General features: G+C 41.0%; 1 protein-coding gene across 1 annotated transcript; it reads left to right on the top strand.

Moving 5' to 3' along the window:
• On the top strand, window positions 2,673–16,417 carry LOC109841043 (putative multidrug resistance protein). Its single transcript, XM_020409897.1, is given in 12 exon segments — window positions 2,673–3,016; window positions 3,104–3,158; window positions 3,247–3,425; window positions 3,508–3,852; window positions 3,855–3,903; window positions 3,906–3,966; window positions 4,058–4,598; window positions 13,147–13,595; window positions 13,758–14,217; window positions 14,393–14,793; window positions 14,899–15,379; window positions 15,593–16,417. Coding segments are annotated over 12 exon segments (3,762 nt in total). The 5' UTR covers window positions 2,673–2,764; the 3' UTR covers window positions 16,082–16,417.

The following is a 16,659-nucleotide window of genomic DNA, read 5'->3' on the forward strand; positions in this document are numbered from 1 at the left end:
CATTGTAACGATTGAAGTTGTAATGAATGCAGCAATGAATACAGCAACTTTTTCCGCAAACAGAACAATCAGGTTTTGAGTTATATATAACTCAGAAACGAAATGGGTCAAAATCCGAAGCCCAGCCCAGAAATCAGTGACGGTCGACCGCGCAGGTTTCGCGGTCGACCGCGGTGGTCGACCGAACCACAAACCCGAGAGAAAAATCGATTACAGTCATCCACGGTCGACCGCGGCGGTCGACCGCCATCAGCTCCGAATCCTACTTGCACTTGTGCACGTTCGCGGTCCCCCGCCAGTCTGCCTGGCTGATTCTTTGCTGTTTCCTGTATTTCTTCACAGTTAATTAGCTTTGGGCTGTCCTTTTTAGTTTGAAGTCCTGATTGAATGCTTATGTGTGAAATTTTCTTTTTAACACGATGAGAGAAAAAATATCATATAGATGAGAGTAGAAATATAATACTGAAGAAATATATGCGGTTGAAATCAGCATAAACCTAATACTGCACATATACAAGCAGTACAAAAACTATTACGGTCACCAGTATAACTTATCTAGAGTACGACTTTTTCTTCTTCTTTTTTTCCTTTTTCAAGTGGATCGGTGGGCTGAAGGATAACTATTTTTTATTATTTGACTAGACACCCAAGTGGTCATTTTTGAAGATAAAACTCCTTTTAGGCACAAAGAAATAAAATCTTAATCAGTACACTAAATCACATTTGCCTTAATTCTCAATCCTACTAACTTTTCTCTCGTAGTGCCATCTTTTTTAGCGAGGACTATGGCTTATAACTTACAAGAATGATTATGCACAAACTTTCCAATTCCTAAAGATAATCTTTTGCTGCATGCCCCTGACTTTAATCCCATTAATTCTTTCATCCTCTTCTCACTACTCCGTAGAGAATAATCAAACTAGCTCATTGCTGACACCAAAAACATCCTTTTCAATCTAGTTGTTTCAAAGCATATAAAAAAAAGAGATTGAATATAACTTTATACTAGCTAGCGACATTAATTAGACTAAACAATGTATCACATGGGGTTAGACTTTTAAAAAAAGCAGTTTAATAAAAATGAAGGAATTAGATGCTGATGGTAACCCCATGCATGTACTTCTATTATTGTAGATATATAGAACCCCAGATTCTCAACTCCGTTAGTTTCAGGTTAATTAATTAAGATCATACTTTATAAAACTGAAGAAACGTATGAGAGCTTCATAAACCGATTCACTTACTATATATAAAACTTGCGTAATGATCATTACATTTGACTAATCTAAAATAATGAAAAGGCTACCAGGGTTAGGAATCTAGGGGGTCTTTCTGCAATAAATTAAGAAAGTACATTGGAAACTATTAACCCTAAAAATAAATAAAAGATAAAGCCTACTCTCACACACCGAGGATCCTCGGTAGTCGTCACTAATGACGATAACACAGCGGGAGTTAAAGTCAACCCTGCATTTCCTCCTCCTCCACATGTTCATCACCGATTCCAGCAACGCCCAGAAACTAATCCAGTTTATTGAGAACCTCAACATCTGAAAATGTTATTTAATGCCTCAAGAGATTGACGATAGGTGAATTTTGTCTATTTTTTTATGGGTAGGAGCTAGCTGCACCGTATAGGCTCTAGGGCGTTTTTTTTGCATGTAGATCCATGCACTCTTTTATTTGCAGAAGGAAATTAATTTTAGTGGAAGGTATTCCTTATTGTTCATGCACTATTCAAAAGTCAGAGTGTTATTAGTGATATGTTGCAATCAAGTTATGCATAAGGGTTAGTCGCACATAGACCTTATGCACAGCACTGCGTTGCATCACTTCTTATTATTTCTTAAAGTTTTGGTACCAGCAGACAAACCCTTGACATTATCACACTTCCACCCTCCACAAACCCCTTCAGAAATGATGCATCTTCTGAAGGAAAGGAGACGTGGAGAGCAAAAGCGGCGTTCATTTCAGTTCCAGAGGGACTAAATATCAATTTTAAGGGATAATAAGTGACACACGATGTCACATTGCAGGAGCATTTCTACAATTAACAGCATAAGTTATTTCGGTTATAAGTTGGAGGGTTACATCTACTTTTTCATGTTAGCATTTGGATTTATATTCGGTGCGATATTATTAGAAACCGATCGAAATGCTTATATATCCTGATCTATGAATGAATGAAATAATGTCATGTTACTCATGGTTGAATCATCTACAGGATGCAAGATCTACAGACAATCAATTTGTAACTGAGGCTGCGTGTACTTCTAAATTTACTATAAGTAGAGACACAATTGCTTGATATAATTAATGTGGTAACTTCCAATTTTAGAAGAAAACATTTCAACTAAATTGGTCCTGCAAAGGTCTCCACGGCGGTTGGCAGCTAATAGTAAATCAAACTAGCTACCAATCACTCTACAAAAGGAAACAATAGCTTTGTTGGTAATAACAAATACCATTGGAATCTATATGCAAAACTCACCCCTCAAATAAATGTCTCTAAAACGTGGTGCATAGTCCTAGCTACACCTAGGCATCAATAATATCTTCCATTTACACAAAGTCTGCAATTTCATTATTTTTTTGAGAGAATAAAGTTGACAGAGAGGTATTAATAATTGCTACAGAAATTCTACTTCGCCCACGCTCAAATCTGGTTGGTGATGTGCCCACGCACCTCTGCGCATCTCTACATATATAATCCAGCTGCCAATATCTATGTGAACAAATTCACAAGTTTGTGAAGAAGAAAAAAATGGAGAATGAAGCAGAACGAAGTACTAACAAGGAAATCAACAGGAAGAAGAAGAAGAAAAGGAGCAGCAGCATTAGGACAATATTCATGCATGCAGACACCTCTGACAGGTTTCTGATGATCTTCGGCGTCGTAGGTGCTCTCGGCGATGGGTTCTCTTTGCCTGTCATGCTTCTTGTCACCAGCAAACTTATGAACAATTTAGGTAATGGCCCATTTGCAGTCTCCGACTTCACCCACAAAATAAGTGAGGTAAATAATATCATCTGTATCAGTATTCGTACCTGTATATGTGTGAGATTATAATGTTAGCATTAATGTGTTGTTCCTTTGATGTAGAATTCAGTGAATTTGCTCTACTTGGCGTGTGCACAATGGATATGTGGTTTCCTAGGTAACTCACGATCTCTTCTTACAAATTTTTTTTCCGACCGGTGATCTTCTTTTTTCTTCTTATGCCGATCGGGCTGGTGATATTACAGAAGGATACTGTTGGACGAGAACAGCAGAGCGGCAGGCGTCGAGAATGAGGGCCCGGTACCTAAAGGCCGTTCTTCGGCAAGATATCGAGTATTTCGATCTCAAAGGGGCCTCAACTTCCGACGTGATCACCAGCGTCTCCAGCGACAGTCTCGTCATCCAAGATGTCCTCAGTGAAAAGGCAAGCTATATGTTCATTCAACACGTAAACAATATTGAAAAATCGCATCGAACAGGTTTCTTGAGCATTTGTGGAACTACAGGTACCCAACTTTCTGATGAATTGCTCCACATTCTTTGGAAGTTACGTTGTGGGCTTCATACTAGTATGGAGACTAGCAATTGTAGCATTCCCTACAGTTGTTCTCCTCATAATTCCAGGCTTAATGTACGGCCGAATACTGATGAGCCTCGCGAGAAAAATAAGAGAAGAGTACAACAATGCGGGCACAATTGTTGAACAAGCTGTGTCGTCGATACGCACGGTCTATTCGTTTGTAGGCGAGAAAAAGACGATGGCAGCATTTTCGGCAGCGCTTGAAGACTCTGTCAAGCTCGGGCTTCGTCAAGGCCTGTTCAAAGGTCTCGCCATTGGCAGCAACGGCATCGCACGTTCGCCATTCTGGGCGTTTATGCGTGGTATGGTAGTCGACTCGTTATTACCATGGTTGCAAAGGCGGTGACATATTCGCTGTTGGAGCTTCCATCATTGTCGGCGGCCTGTAATGATATGCTTTTGATTTGTCTTCATTGCGGTTTTCTTTATAGCCAAATCTCAAGGGTTTTGAATATTTATTGACTGAAATCATGCAGATCGCTTGGTTCGGGGCTCTCGAATGTGAAGTACATATCGGAGGCAACGTCAGCTGGGGAGAGGATACTGGAGGTGATGAAGAGAGTACCAAAGATCGACTCTGAGAGCACTGAAGGTGAAACCCTCGGAAATGTTGAAGGAGATGTAGAATTCAAGCAGGTCCAATTTGCATACCCGTCACGACCAGAGAGCCTGATATTGAGAGGGTTCAATCTTAGGGTCCCTACGGGGAAGACAGTTGCATTGGTTGGAAGTAGCGGGTCAGGGAAATCGACAGTGATTGCGCTTCTAGAGAGATTCTACGATCCTGAACAAGGCGAGATATTTCTTGATGGTGTTGATATTAGGAAACTTCAGCTTAAATGGTTGAGATCACAGATGGGGCTTGTGAGTCAAGAGCCAGCGCTTTTTGCGACGTCGATAAAGGAGAACATATTGTTTGGAAAAGAAGATGCAACAACGGAGGAGGTGGTGGCAGCTGCCAAGGCTTCAAACGCGCATAACTTCATCTCTCAGTTACCTATGGGGTATGATACGCAGGTGAGTTTCCTGATGTCTCCGTGTGTTGTCATCTTTGTTCTTGTTACTAATTTAAATATGGTATTCTAACAAACTTCACATTGGTGATCATGAATTGGTTTCTTGTGATGCAATCTAACAAATGAAAGTTTCTGCACAAAATGTGGCACATTGTCAGGCAAAGCTTTCAGAGGAAAGTTTGCTTCAAACTGAAGCTAAACCTGTAATGAGACTCGAAAAATCCATAGTAATGAAACAGGTATATTATTCAAGCACATAGAATTCCTAGACACTGTAAGGTTTATACATACAGGGATTTGACTGATTTCAGTACGGTAAAAAGCTTAGTAGTTATATTACTTAGCAGTATAGAGTCTTGACTACTGGACATTACCTCGAATTTTAAGACGATGCTAGAAATATAAGCATTCATATGTTTTAGTTTTTCAGTAGCAGTATTATAATTATGTCAGAGGCAATGAAGAAAATCAAAATATCAGAGGAAATAGAAGATCTTAATCATGAATTGGATATAACAAGTAAAACTATGCACATGAATTCTCTATAATTTGCGACTTAAAAGCTAACACATGTAACTAAAAAATGAATTGAAGAAAATGATTGGGCTTACCCCTTTCTTTTTCTTCGGTGATTTAGTACTTTTAACCTAATTAATATCAATCATCTGGAAACCATCAGACATTAGTCTTAGCAGAACTTGTCCAACATCAACCTAGGTCAACATTTACATGTATTCTTACCTTATTCTACACTTATCGCATTCATTATCAAAAGGAAACCAATCAATGCCTCTTGCATAAAAAGATAGAACAGGAAGTGACATTGATTTATAACGCATGTAGCCATTTCAAATAACAGAACATGAAACCAAACTGTCCACTATGCTTTTTGTGGGTATTGCTTTTGGTACCTGGGCTCATATGATTGATTCCATCAATATTGCACAAAATGCTGCAAGTTAGCACATCATTTTGAAGAATAATCTATGGAGGGCCTCCCATAGAAAATTATATCGGGAGATAGAAAATAAAGATATCTTATCTATCATGAATCTTGATGTATACATCACTATATCCAGTGCAGTCTGATCGAGCATCAGCGCAGACCGCTTGCATTCAATGCGGACTTGCCGATAGAATCTGGTGTAAAAACAACTGCACTGGTAATTACGTGTGCGTCAAGGCTTGTGCTAGGCCAAATAACTTCAACCCCTCTCACCCCATATGATTTTTTTTTTTGAGGGTCAACTACTGGATCTTTTTTCCTCTCTTTTCGCTGTGGCCGCTAGTGTTCAAATCAATAGAAGGTGGGAACCTGCTATTGAGTGCATTTTGCATAGCAATGTGGGGGCCTGAAGAAAGTGGGAACCTGCTGCTGTGTTAAGCAAATAAGCTACATCAGTTGTCCCCACTGTTATTTACGACTGCTGCAACAACAATGAGGGCAGCGTGCTTGAAAAAAGAACCTTGAAAAGGATAGAAAGCAATAACAGCACTACTTCAGTTTTAGTTATGGTTTTCTTATCTTGTCTTTGCTTGAAGTGTTATACTTTTATTGCCCGTGCGCTCTTCGATCATGCAACATCAATTTAGTCAAAAGTCTTAGGTCTATGGCTTAGGGTACTTAGCGTACTGACATATATACATACAATTTAAAGCAGAATCTTTATATTGTTGGTTTGCTGAATCTATGCATGTAGATTTATTAAAATTAAATCATGGTTATCAACTATTGATTCGATTCAACTTGAAAAAGATTGTGGGAAGTATTCTGTTTCATCTTTCAACGGAATGGAAACCTGCTAGTTCCTAGGGTTAATTTGACCATGTTATAAACTAATCAAACTGAACTGGTAGCATGTTTTAACTAGAATAAGGGACTAGATAACAATCTTAAACCATTGAACAAATTAAAGGCCTGTAGATAATATCTTACAATTTGTTAATTGGACTAGTGAAGCAAATCTTTCTAAGTACAAGAAAGCCAATCCATTTATTGGCAGTAACTGTTATGAAACAATAACTGAGACTAGTTTCTTCAGATGACGCAACAATGGCCGACTGGTTTCATGATTGCTTATGTTTTGCATCTAGCTAAAACTATAATAGTTATTCAATCTAAAGAAGATACTTGATTGTTGGCTTGTTGAATTTGTAAACTTATTAAATTAATTCCAGGCAATCAACTTATTAAACTTATTAAATTAATTCCATGCTCCCCCATGCTCACTCATACTCTCTTGTCCCCACTTGTTTGCCTATAAATAGGAGAGGTGAGGAAGAGAGAAGTTGCGGGGAAGAAAAAAAAATGGTATGGGAATTTTGAGAGATTTTTGAAGAGAGAAAATATCAGAGAGAGAGAGAGAGAGAGAGAGAGAGAGAGAGAGAGAGAGATTGTGAGTTGTATAAGAGAGAGAGAGAGAGAGAGAGAGAGAGAGAGAGAGAGAGAGATTGTGAGTTGTACAAGTGGAAGTCGTTATTCTCCTCATAGTGAAATCCCCCCTTACCCCCTCCCGTGGACGTAGGTAAATTTAACAAACCACGTAAATCACGTGTCTTTACTATGTGTTGGCTATTGCTTGTAGGTTTTCTCGACATTCAGTCCTAGAACTGCTGAGAGGAAGAGTGTATATCTCACTTTGTTGAGATGTTTCACTTATGTTCTTGTTTCTTTTGTGAAACGAGAATATAGAGGTTGACTTGAGCTTTTGTGAAAACAAAAACCAGAGCTTTCTCTTAGGTTATATCGCTTCCGCGGCGTGAGGGCGTGACTCTGCGTCCAATAATTGGTATCAGAGCCCTTTATTTAGATTTGAGGTGTTAAAATTTTTTATCAGAGGTGATGCTTGATTACTGTGTAGTAAGTAAACACAAGGTATTTGTTAAAATTCCTGAGAGAAACGATTTTATTAATACAAGCGGAGAATGATGTCTACAAGTAAAACAGTTAAAGTTAAAAAAGTACGAGATTGAAAAATTCAATGGGAAAAATGATTTTTCTATTAGAGGATGCATATGAAAAATTCACTGATTTCGCAAAAATTGCACAAGACTTTAGTAGGAAAAGAGAAGAAACACAAAGATATGTTCGATGAGGATTGGGAAGAGTTATATCTCGAAGCATGAGCGTTGATTATTCTATGCCTTGAGAGAGATGTTGTTTTCTTAGTAGATGGAGAGGAAACGGCTGCGAGCATGTGGTCAAAGTTAGAGAGTATCTTCATAACGAAGAGTCTAATAAATCGGATCTACTTAAAATCCAAATTGTATACTTGCAAAATGGAGGAAGGCTCGTTAATCCGGAAGTACATCAACAAGTTCGATAGGATCATATCGGATTTGAAGGACATTGATGTGATAGTAAAAGTTGAGGATCAAGTACTTTTGCTACTTCTTTCTTTACCGAAATCTTATGAGAACACGGTACAAACATTGATGCTTGTAGGAGATAATTTGACGAGGGATGAGACTAGAACGGTCCTTCTGACGGATGATCTTCGAAAAATTACAACTAGTGACATGATCACTAATGGAAACAAGGAGCAAGCTCAGGGACTATATGCTAGAGGAAGGGGCAATGAGCGAGGAAAATGTAAGGGAGGAAAGTCTAGATCGAAATTGAGATCTCTTGTGGGAAGGGCGTGTTTCAAATGCGGTGAGCTAGGGCATTTCAAAGTTGACTGTCTTAACAAGAGAGTAGGTGGGACGAAGAACAACAATAAGACTGAGAAGAGAAAAGGTAAGGAAGAGGCGAGCTACGTTTCAGAGGAAATGAGCGAGAAAGAATGCTATGTCGTCACGGGTGGTGAGGATATCTTCGGGAAGTGGATTCTTGATTCGGGTTGCTCTTATCATATGTGTCCAAATATGAAGTGGTTTACTACCTACAAAAACATTAACGGTGGAACTATACTGATGGGAAATAACCATACTTGTAAAATGATGGGTCTAGGTGATATCAAAATCAAGATGCATGATGAAGTGGTCAGAACCCTGACGGATGTAATGCATGTTCCCGACTTGCGGAAGAATCTTATCTTAGTTGGTGTTTTGGACTCCGGTGATTGCAAGATTGTTACAGAGGACGGAGTGAAGAAGGTTGTTCAAGGTTCTCTAGTAGTGATGAAGGGTATTCGTTACGGTAATCTATATACTCTCTTGGATACGACTGTGACATTGAATATAGCAGTTGGAATTGATAGAAGTGGTGGAGACCCATGTGAGCACACACGGTTATGACATAGGCGGCTTGGGCATATATCAGAAAATGGTCTAGATCTGCTTGGTAAAAAGGGTTTGCTGAAGAATCTGAAAAAACCTTGTATGGATTTTTGTGAGGATTGTGTTTATTGGAAGATGCACATGGTTTAATTTTTTAGAAGCAATCACAAGAGTAGAGGGATACTAGATTATATGCACACGGATGTTTGGGGTCCGACTCAGACAACTTCCAAGGGTGGCTCTAGATACTTTGTCTCGTTCATAGACGATCCTTCTAGGTATGCTTAGATTTATTTTCTGAAGCATAAGAATGAGGTATTTGAGACATTCAAGAAGTGGAAGGTGATGGTTGAGAATAGGACAAAGAAGAAATTAAAGACACTAAGATCTGACAACGGTATAGAGTATACAGATGGTGCATTCATGGAGTTCTGTGATCAGGAGGGCATTGCTAGATATTAGACAGTTAGATCAACACCACAGCAAAATAGAGTCGCAAAGAGGCTAAACCGTACATTATGGAAGAAAACAGTGAGTATGCGATCATATGCTGGTTTGGGCAAAGAATAGTGGGCAGAGTCGATTGCTACAGCTTGCTACATAGTGAATCGGTCTCCACATTCTACATTGGATTATGATACATTCTTTAGGGTGTGATCAGGAGAGCATGCAGATTATGAGAGGTTCCGGATTTTTGGGTGTACCACCTATTATTACGTTAATGAGGAAAAGCTTGACGTGAGAGCTAAGAAGGCTATATTCTTAGAGTATGCAAATGGTGTAAAAAGCTATCACCTTTGGTATACAGAAGATTCAAAGTTCGTGATCAGTAGGGATGTTTCTTTTGATGAGAGATCCATAATTGCTAGGGTGCCCAAGGGTGATGATTTTGGGACTGTTGGGACTTCAAAATCCCAGGTTATTGAGATAGAACCTAAAGACCAACCAGGTTCTAGTCGTGTTCAAGAGCAGGATCATGAAGATGATGAGCTTGAATAGGAGGAGATTCAGCAAGAAAATACACAGGCACTACAACAATAGCAGCTCGAGGATAGTTTGGCTTCCACTAGGCCAAGATAAGCATACAAGTAGGTACAGAAGCTGAGGACTGATCAACCCCTAAAGCGCTATGGACATGTGAATTTGGTTGAATACACACTCTCGGTGGAGGATAATGAGCCGGTCTCCTTCAAGGAAGCTATTCGAGATAGAGATAGCGAGAGTTGGTTGGCGGTAATGAAGGAGGAGATAGAATCTCTTCGGAAGAATCAAACATGAGAGGTGGTCCCATTGCTCGTATAAAAAAAAATCTATTGGTTATAAGTGGGTGTATAAAAGAAAGGAGGATCATTCAGAGCTCGGTGGTACAAGGTACAAGGCGAGGCTAGTGGCTAAGGGATTTACACAAAGAGAGGGTGTGGATTACAATGGGATCTTTTCTCCGATGGTGAAACGCACTTCTATTCGGGTGCTATTGAGTGTTGTTGCTCATGATGATCTTGAGCTAAAACAACTCGATGTTAAAACAGCCTTCTTGTATGGAGACTTGGATGAAGAGATCTATATGTATCAACCTGAGGGCTATAAGGTCGAGGACAAGGAGAATCATGTGTGTCGTTTGAGGAAGTCACTCTATGGATTAAAGCAATCTCCTCGGCAGTGGTACAAGCAATTTGTCTCCTTTATGCTAAAGCATAGATTTTCCCGAAGCGATAATGATTGTTATGTTTACATTCGAAAACTTCGTGGAGGTGATTATATCTATCTCCTTTTGTATGTGGATGATATGCATATTGATTCTAAGAACAGGATGAAGATAGATAGGCTAAAATCTCAACTTGATAAAGAGTTCGAGATGAAAGATATAGGTGCTGTAAGAAAAATACCGAGTATGGAGATTAGAAGAGAGTGGGCAAATCGACGATTATTCTTGGGTCAGAATGGCTACATAGAGCAGGTGATCGCAAGGTTCGGGATGTAAAGTGCTAAATCGATGGTGACTCCATTAACTTTACATTTTAGGCTCTCAAGTAAACAATCTCCCACTATAGCGAAAGAGAAGGCACACATGGAGCGTGTCCCCTATGCTAGTATAGTTGGCAGTTTGATGCACACAATGGTGTATACATGCCTAGATATTTCATAGGCGGTTAGTGTGGTCAGCGGGTTCATAGCGAATCCGGAAAAGACGCACTGGGAAGCGGTGAAGTGGGTCCTAAGGTACTTCAAGGATACCGCTGATACAGGTTTATGCTTTGGTGGAAATATATGTCAGATTGACGGGTTTGTGAACTCGGATTACGCGAGTGATCTAGATAGACGACGATCTACTACTAGTTATGTATTCAGCATACATGGAGCTCCAGTTAGTTGGCGATCGATGTTACGGGCTACAGTGATATTTTCTACTACAGAAGTCGAGTACATGGTCATGACGGAGGGAGTGAAGGAAGCATTGTGGTTGTGGGATCTTCTACATAATTTGGGATTGAGCAGCATACTGTGAACTTGTGGTACGATAGTCAGAGTATGATTCATTTAGCTAAGAATCAAGTTCACCATGCTCGTACCAAGCATATCGATATCAGGTATCATTTTGTGTGGGATGTCATAGAAGAAAGTGATATTTATCTTATGAAGGTGCACACGAATGAGAATCCCACAGACATGTTGACCAAGATGGTGATAGGTAATTAAGTTCTAGCATTGTTTGGACTTGCTTCATATCAGCCCGTGTTAATCTGCCTAAGAGGGCATGGCCCTTCGGGGCGATGATGGGGTGAGGTGGAGACTATGTTGAAGAATAATTATAGAACTACGGTTAGCTTGATCCCGGTCAGAGGGTACGTAGGCAACTATGGTATAATGGTGCAGCTGGTTTGACCTGATTTTGGCCTGGTTTGGTATCTCAGATCTCTCTGGTGATGTTCGTGGTGTTCTTCTGGTGTTCGTCCAAAATTTAAGATTTATCAAATGATGAACGAGGTAAAGAATTGTGAACGTGGGAACGTGGGATGAACGATGTGAAGAATTGTGAACGTGGGAACATGGGATGGGGGGACACGAGATGGTGGAACCCCCCATGCTCCCCCTATGCTTTCCCCATGCTCACCCATACTCTCTTATCCCCTCTTCTTTGCCTATAAATAGGAGAGGTGAGGAAGAGAGAAGTTGCGGGGAAGAAAAGAAAAAGGGTGTGGGAATTTTGAGAGATTTTTGAAGAGAGAAAAAAATCAGAGAGAGAGAGAGAGAGAGAGAGAGAGAGAGAGAGAGAGAGAGAGAGCGCTTGTGAGTTGTACAAGTGGAAGTTGTTATTCTCCTCATAGTAAATCCCCCATTACCCCCTCTCGTGGACATAGGCAAGTTTGTCAAACCATGTAAATCACGTGTCTTTACTGTGTGTTGGCTATTGCTTGTAGGTTCCCTCGACATTCAGTCCTAGAACTGCTGAGAGGAAGAGTGTATATCTCACTTTGTTAAGATATTTCACTTATGTTCTTGTTTACTTTGTGAAACGGGAATATAGAGGTTGACTTGAGTTTTTGTGAAAACAAAAGTCAGGGTTTTCTCTCAGGCTATATCGCTTCCGTGGCGTGAGGACGTGACTCTGCGCCCAACACTAAGTAAAGGCTTGAAGATAGCATCTAAAAAATTCCAATCAAATCTTTCTAAGAAAATAATATTATTCAAGCTAATTTAGTGATAACATGTGAATATATAAACTGAAACCAGTTTCTTGAAATGATGCAGTAATGTCTTGCTGGTTTCAGAAACATACAATTTCAATCAAGATTGGCTAAAAAGCACAAGATTTATTCAATTTCAAGAAGATCTATGTTGTTAGTTTGTTGAATTTCTGCAGGCAGTATATTAGATTTAACTCCAAGTAATCAATTTTTGGTTTGATTCAAGCGTGAAAAAAATGCACCTTTGAAATGAATAGAAATTACTAGTTCCTAGGATTCGACCTGTTATAAAACTATGAAAATGAACTGACAGTATATTTTAACTAGGTCAGGGACTAGAATAACAATCTGATTGCATTGAATCAAGTAAAGGCCCGAAGATAGTACCTCACAAATTTCGAATCTATAAATTAATCAGAGTCTTTTTCTCAGTATAGAAAAAAGATGGACTATTTGAGCCAATTGTGTGGATAATATTGTGAATCTGTAAACTGAAACTTCTTTCTTGTATGGATGCAACAATGCCTAACTGGTTTTAGAATTACATACAATTTGCATCGAATCTGCTAAAAGCATAATATTAGTATCCCATATTTATTCATGTTTATAATAGCAATAAATTGCGAATGCATTTACAAATAGGTAGGGGAAAGGGGTGTTCAGATGTCAGGAGGTCAGAAGCAAAGAATAGCTATTGCAAGAGCCATACTTAAATCGCCGAAGATCCTTCTGCTCGATGAAGCTACTAGCGCTCTTGACTCGGGATCAGAGCGAGTTGTCCAAGATGCACTTGACCTAGCCTCGGTAGGAAGAACCACAGTTGTGATTGCCCACCGCCTCTCCACCATCCGCAATGCTGATGTCATCGCAGTGGTTCAGGCTGGCCAAGTCACAGAAACAGGCTCGCACGATGAGATGATATCTAATGAGGATGGCATTTATGCTTCGCTTGTTCGTCTACAACAGACTGCAACAGCAAGAGAAGAACGAGCAGAATCACCATCATCAGCGTCCGCTGCCTTAGCAATGGCGTCCTCCTCCAATAGCATGAGCAGGAGGTTCTCGCACGCTAGTAGGTCTAGCTCGGCAAGGTACTGATTACAGAAATTAAAATGCTCAATCAGTTTCCACAGTATCTACAGCTATTTATTTTGGTCTTATTATCAATATCATATACCCTTATTTCACCTCAAACGAAATATGGCACTAGGTATTTCATCATAAATCGTATTTGTAATTGTGTTTGGATACAGGTCTTTCAATGCTGCAGCAGGGGCAGTAGGAGATGCTGTGGAGTCTGGTGAACCAGAAACAAAGCTTCCAGTGCCATCATTCAGACGATTGTTGATGCTAAATGCGCCAGAATGGAAGCAAGCATTGTTGGGTTGCTCGAGTGCAGTAGTATTTGGAGGAATACAACCCGTATATGCATACGCAATGGGGAGTATGATATCCGTCTATTTTCTGAAAGATCATAGCGAGATCAAGAGCAAGACGACGACTTATGCCCTCATTTTTACCTTTCTCTCAATTTTTACCTTTTTTATCAACATTGGGCAGCACTACAGCTTTGGGGCAATGGGAGAGTACCTGACAAAGCGGTTGAGGGAGCGGATGCTGTCCAAGATGCTAACTTTTGAAGTAGGCTGGTTTGATCAGGATGAGAACTCAACTGGAGCCATCTGCTCTCAACTCGCCAAGGATGCCAATGTGGTCAGTATCGAAAAATCTCATTTTCACTCCATAACTTACCATAGCTGATACCATACGCCGTTCCTATCGTAATCACGAAACGTGTAACTCAGGGGTGCTGAAACACAGTGGTAGACAGGAAGTTAAGCTCAAGATGGAAATCAATTCATAGCTTAAATAATAAATGTTATTGCAGGTTAGATCATTGGTGGGTGATAGAATGGCTCTCGTCATCCAGACAATCTCAGCAGTGACCATAGCATGCACCATGGGTCTAGTTATTGCCTGGCGCCTGGCTGTCGTCATGGTCGCTGTCCAGCCTCTCATCATAATTTGCTTTTACGCCCGCAAGGTCCTCCTCAAGAGCATGTCCATGAAAGGCATCAAGTCCCAGGCTGAGAGCAGCAAGCTCGCTGCTGAGGCTGTCTCCAACCTGCGCACTGTCACTGCGTTTTCTTCGCAAGAACGTATCCTTCGCCTCTTTGAAAGTGCCCAAGAGGGGCCTCACCGTGAGAGCATACGTCAGTCATGGTACGCTGGCATTGGGCTCGGAACTTCGCAAGGCCTAACGACCTGTACCTGGGCCCTTGACTTCTGGTACTGATCTTTTGCTAAAACTGTTCAATTTTACTTGGTGTTTGCACAGCCTGATTCAGTACTGAGCCGAAGAGAACACTGAAAATCTTGACTGAATTCTTACAGGTACGGAGGCAAGCTCGTATCACAAGGCTACATTAACTCCAAGTCCCTCTTCGAGACTTTCATGATCCTTGTCAGCACCGGGCGTGTGATTGCTGATGCTGGAAGCATGACAACTGACCTTGCCAAAGGTGCCGATGCAGTGGGCTCAGTTTTTGCTGTCCTCGACCGTGTCACTAGCATTGAGCCTGAAGACCCTGAAGGCGACCACCCCGATAAACTAGATGGAAGTGTAGAGATCCGAAACGTGGATTTTGCATATCCTGCACGTCCTGATGTGATAGTATTCAAAGGATTCTCTCTCAACATTGATGCCGGCAAGTCAACAGCACTGGTAGGGCAAAGCGGGTCGGGTAAGTCCACCATCATTGGGCTCGTCGAGCGGTTTTACGACCCCCTACAAGGAACGATCAAGATTGACGGGAAGGACATAAAATCTTATCACCTCCGCTCATTGAGGCGACACATTGCTCTTGTTGGACAGGTATAATTCTCTGTTCTTGTTGCAAAATAGAACTATGAACGGTAACCTATATAACTGTTTTTTTTCCTTCTCCAACTGTGAAGTTGGCAATTTTATAGAAAATGTGGATACTTTGTGAAGCAAATAAGCCTATAATCTCGTTCTGATGCTGAAGTGAGATGACATTCAGAAGGCTAAATTGAAATACTTTCTTCTACTTTTCTTCCGTAACAGGAGCCAACACTCTTCTCCGGGAGCATCAGAGAAAACATTATGTACGGAGCAGAGGGAGCCACGGAAGCTGAGATCGAAGGCGCCGCTAGAGCTGCCAACGCGCACGACTTCATCAGTGTCCTGAAGGATGGATACGACACATGGTGTGGGGACCGAGGGGTGCAGCTCTCCGGAGGGCAAAAGCAGCGGATAGCAATAGCACGGGCAATACTGAAGAACCCTGCAATACTACTGTTAGACGAGGCGACAAGCGCGCTTGACAGCCATTCAGAGAAGCTAGTGCAGGAAGCACTCGAGAGAGTGATGGTGGGGAGGACTAGCATCGTTGTCGCTCATCGTCTCAGCACGATACAGAACTGTGATCTTATCGCGGTGTTGGAGAAGGGGGCGGTGGCGGAGAAGGGTACTCATTCTTCGCTCCTAGCGAAGGGACCGACCGGCTCTTACTATGGGTTGGTCAGGCTTCAACAGGGCCATAAGGAGGACTAGGACGAAAGTCTACGTAGACAGTGAAAAAGTTGCAATGTCTATAGTTGTATTATATCATCTTCAAGATGTGTAGCGGCCCTAAGATTAGTATTACTATTATTATTTTTATTTTTATTTTGATGTATATGTTGTAGTTTGGTGGAAGCCAGACCTCTCCCATTACGCAACGGCTCTTACATGCTGCATTCCTTGTTCCACCCTAGCTACGTTGGCCGATAGAATGGTGACACACGTACCAACCAATCTGCTCAGTCAATCGGTATAAATGCGCCGATCCACCACAAGTAAATGAATCTCAACTTCGTAACTCTGTAAGGTTTGGCACCATTGACCTTAGACCTATGAACCAATACTCTAAAACCCCAATTCACATGCTTACTGCTTTGACTTCCGTCATCAATAGTCTTAGGCATCGGAGGGGCGTTGATGGACAGTCCACCATCGTCAATTTGACGCTTTCTATGTGTTACACAGTCCAAACCAACAACAAATAGCCGTCCGTCATCTAAGGAGATTGAGGGCCCCCCTCAACATCGAATCCAATCTCCCAGGACTCAATCTATAATGTTTTCCCTTGC

Source organism: Asparagus officinalis, chromosome 5 (genome assembly GCF_001876935.1).
Source record: "Asparagus officinalis chromosome 5, Aspof.V1, whole genome shotgun sequence".
Taxonomy (NCBI): domain Eukaryota; kingdom Viridiplantae; phylum Streptophyta; class Magnoliopsida; order Asparagales; family Asparagaceae; genus Asparagus; species Asparagus officinalis.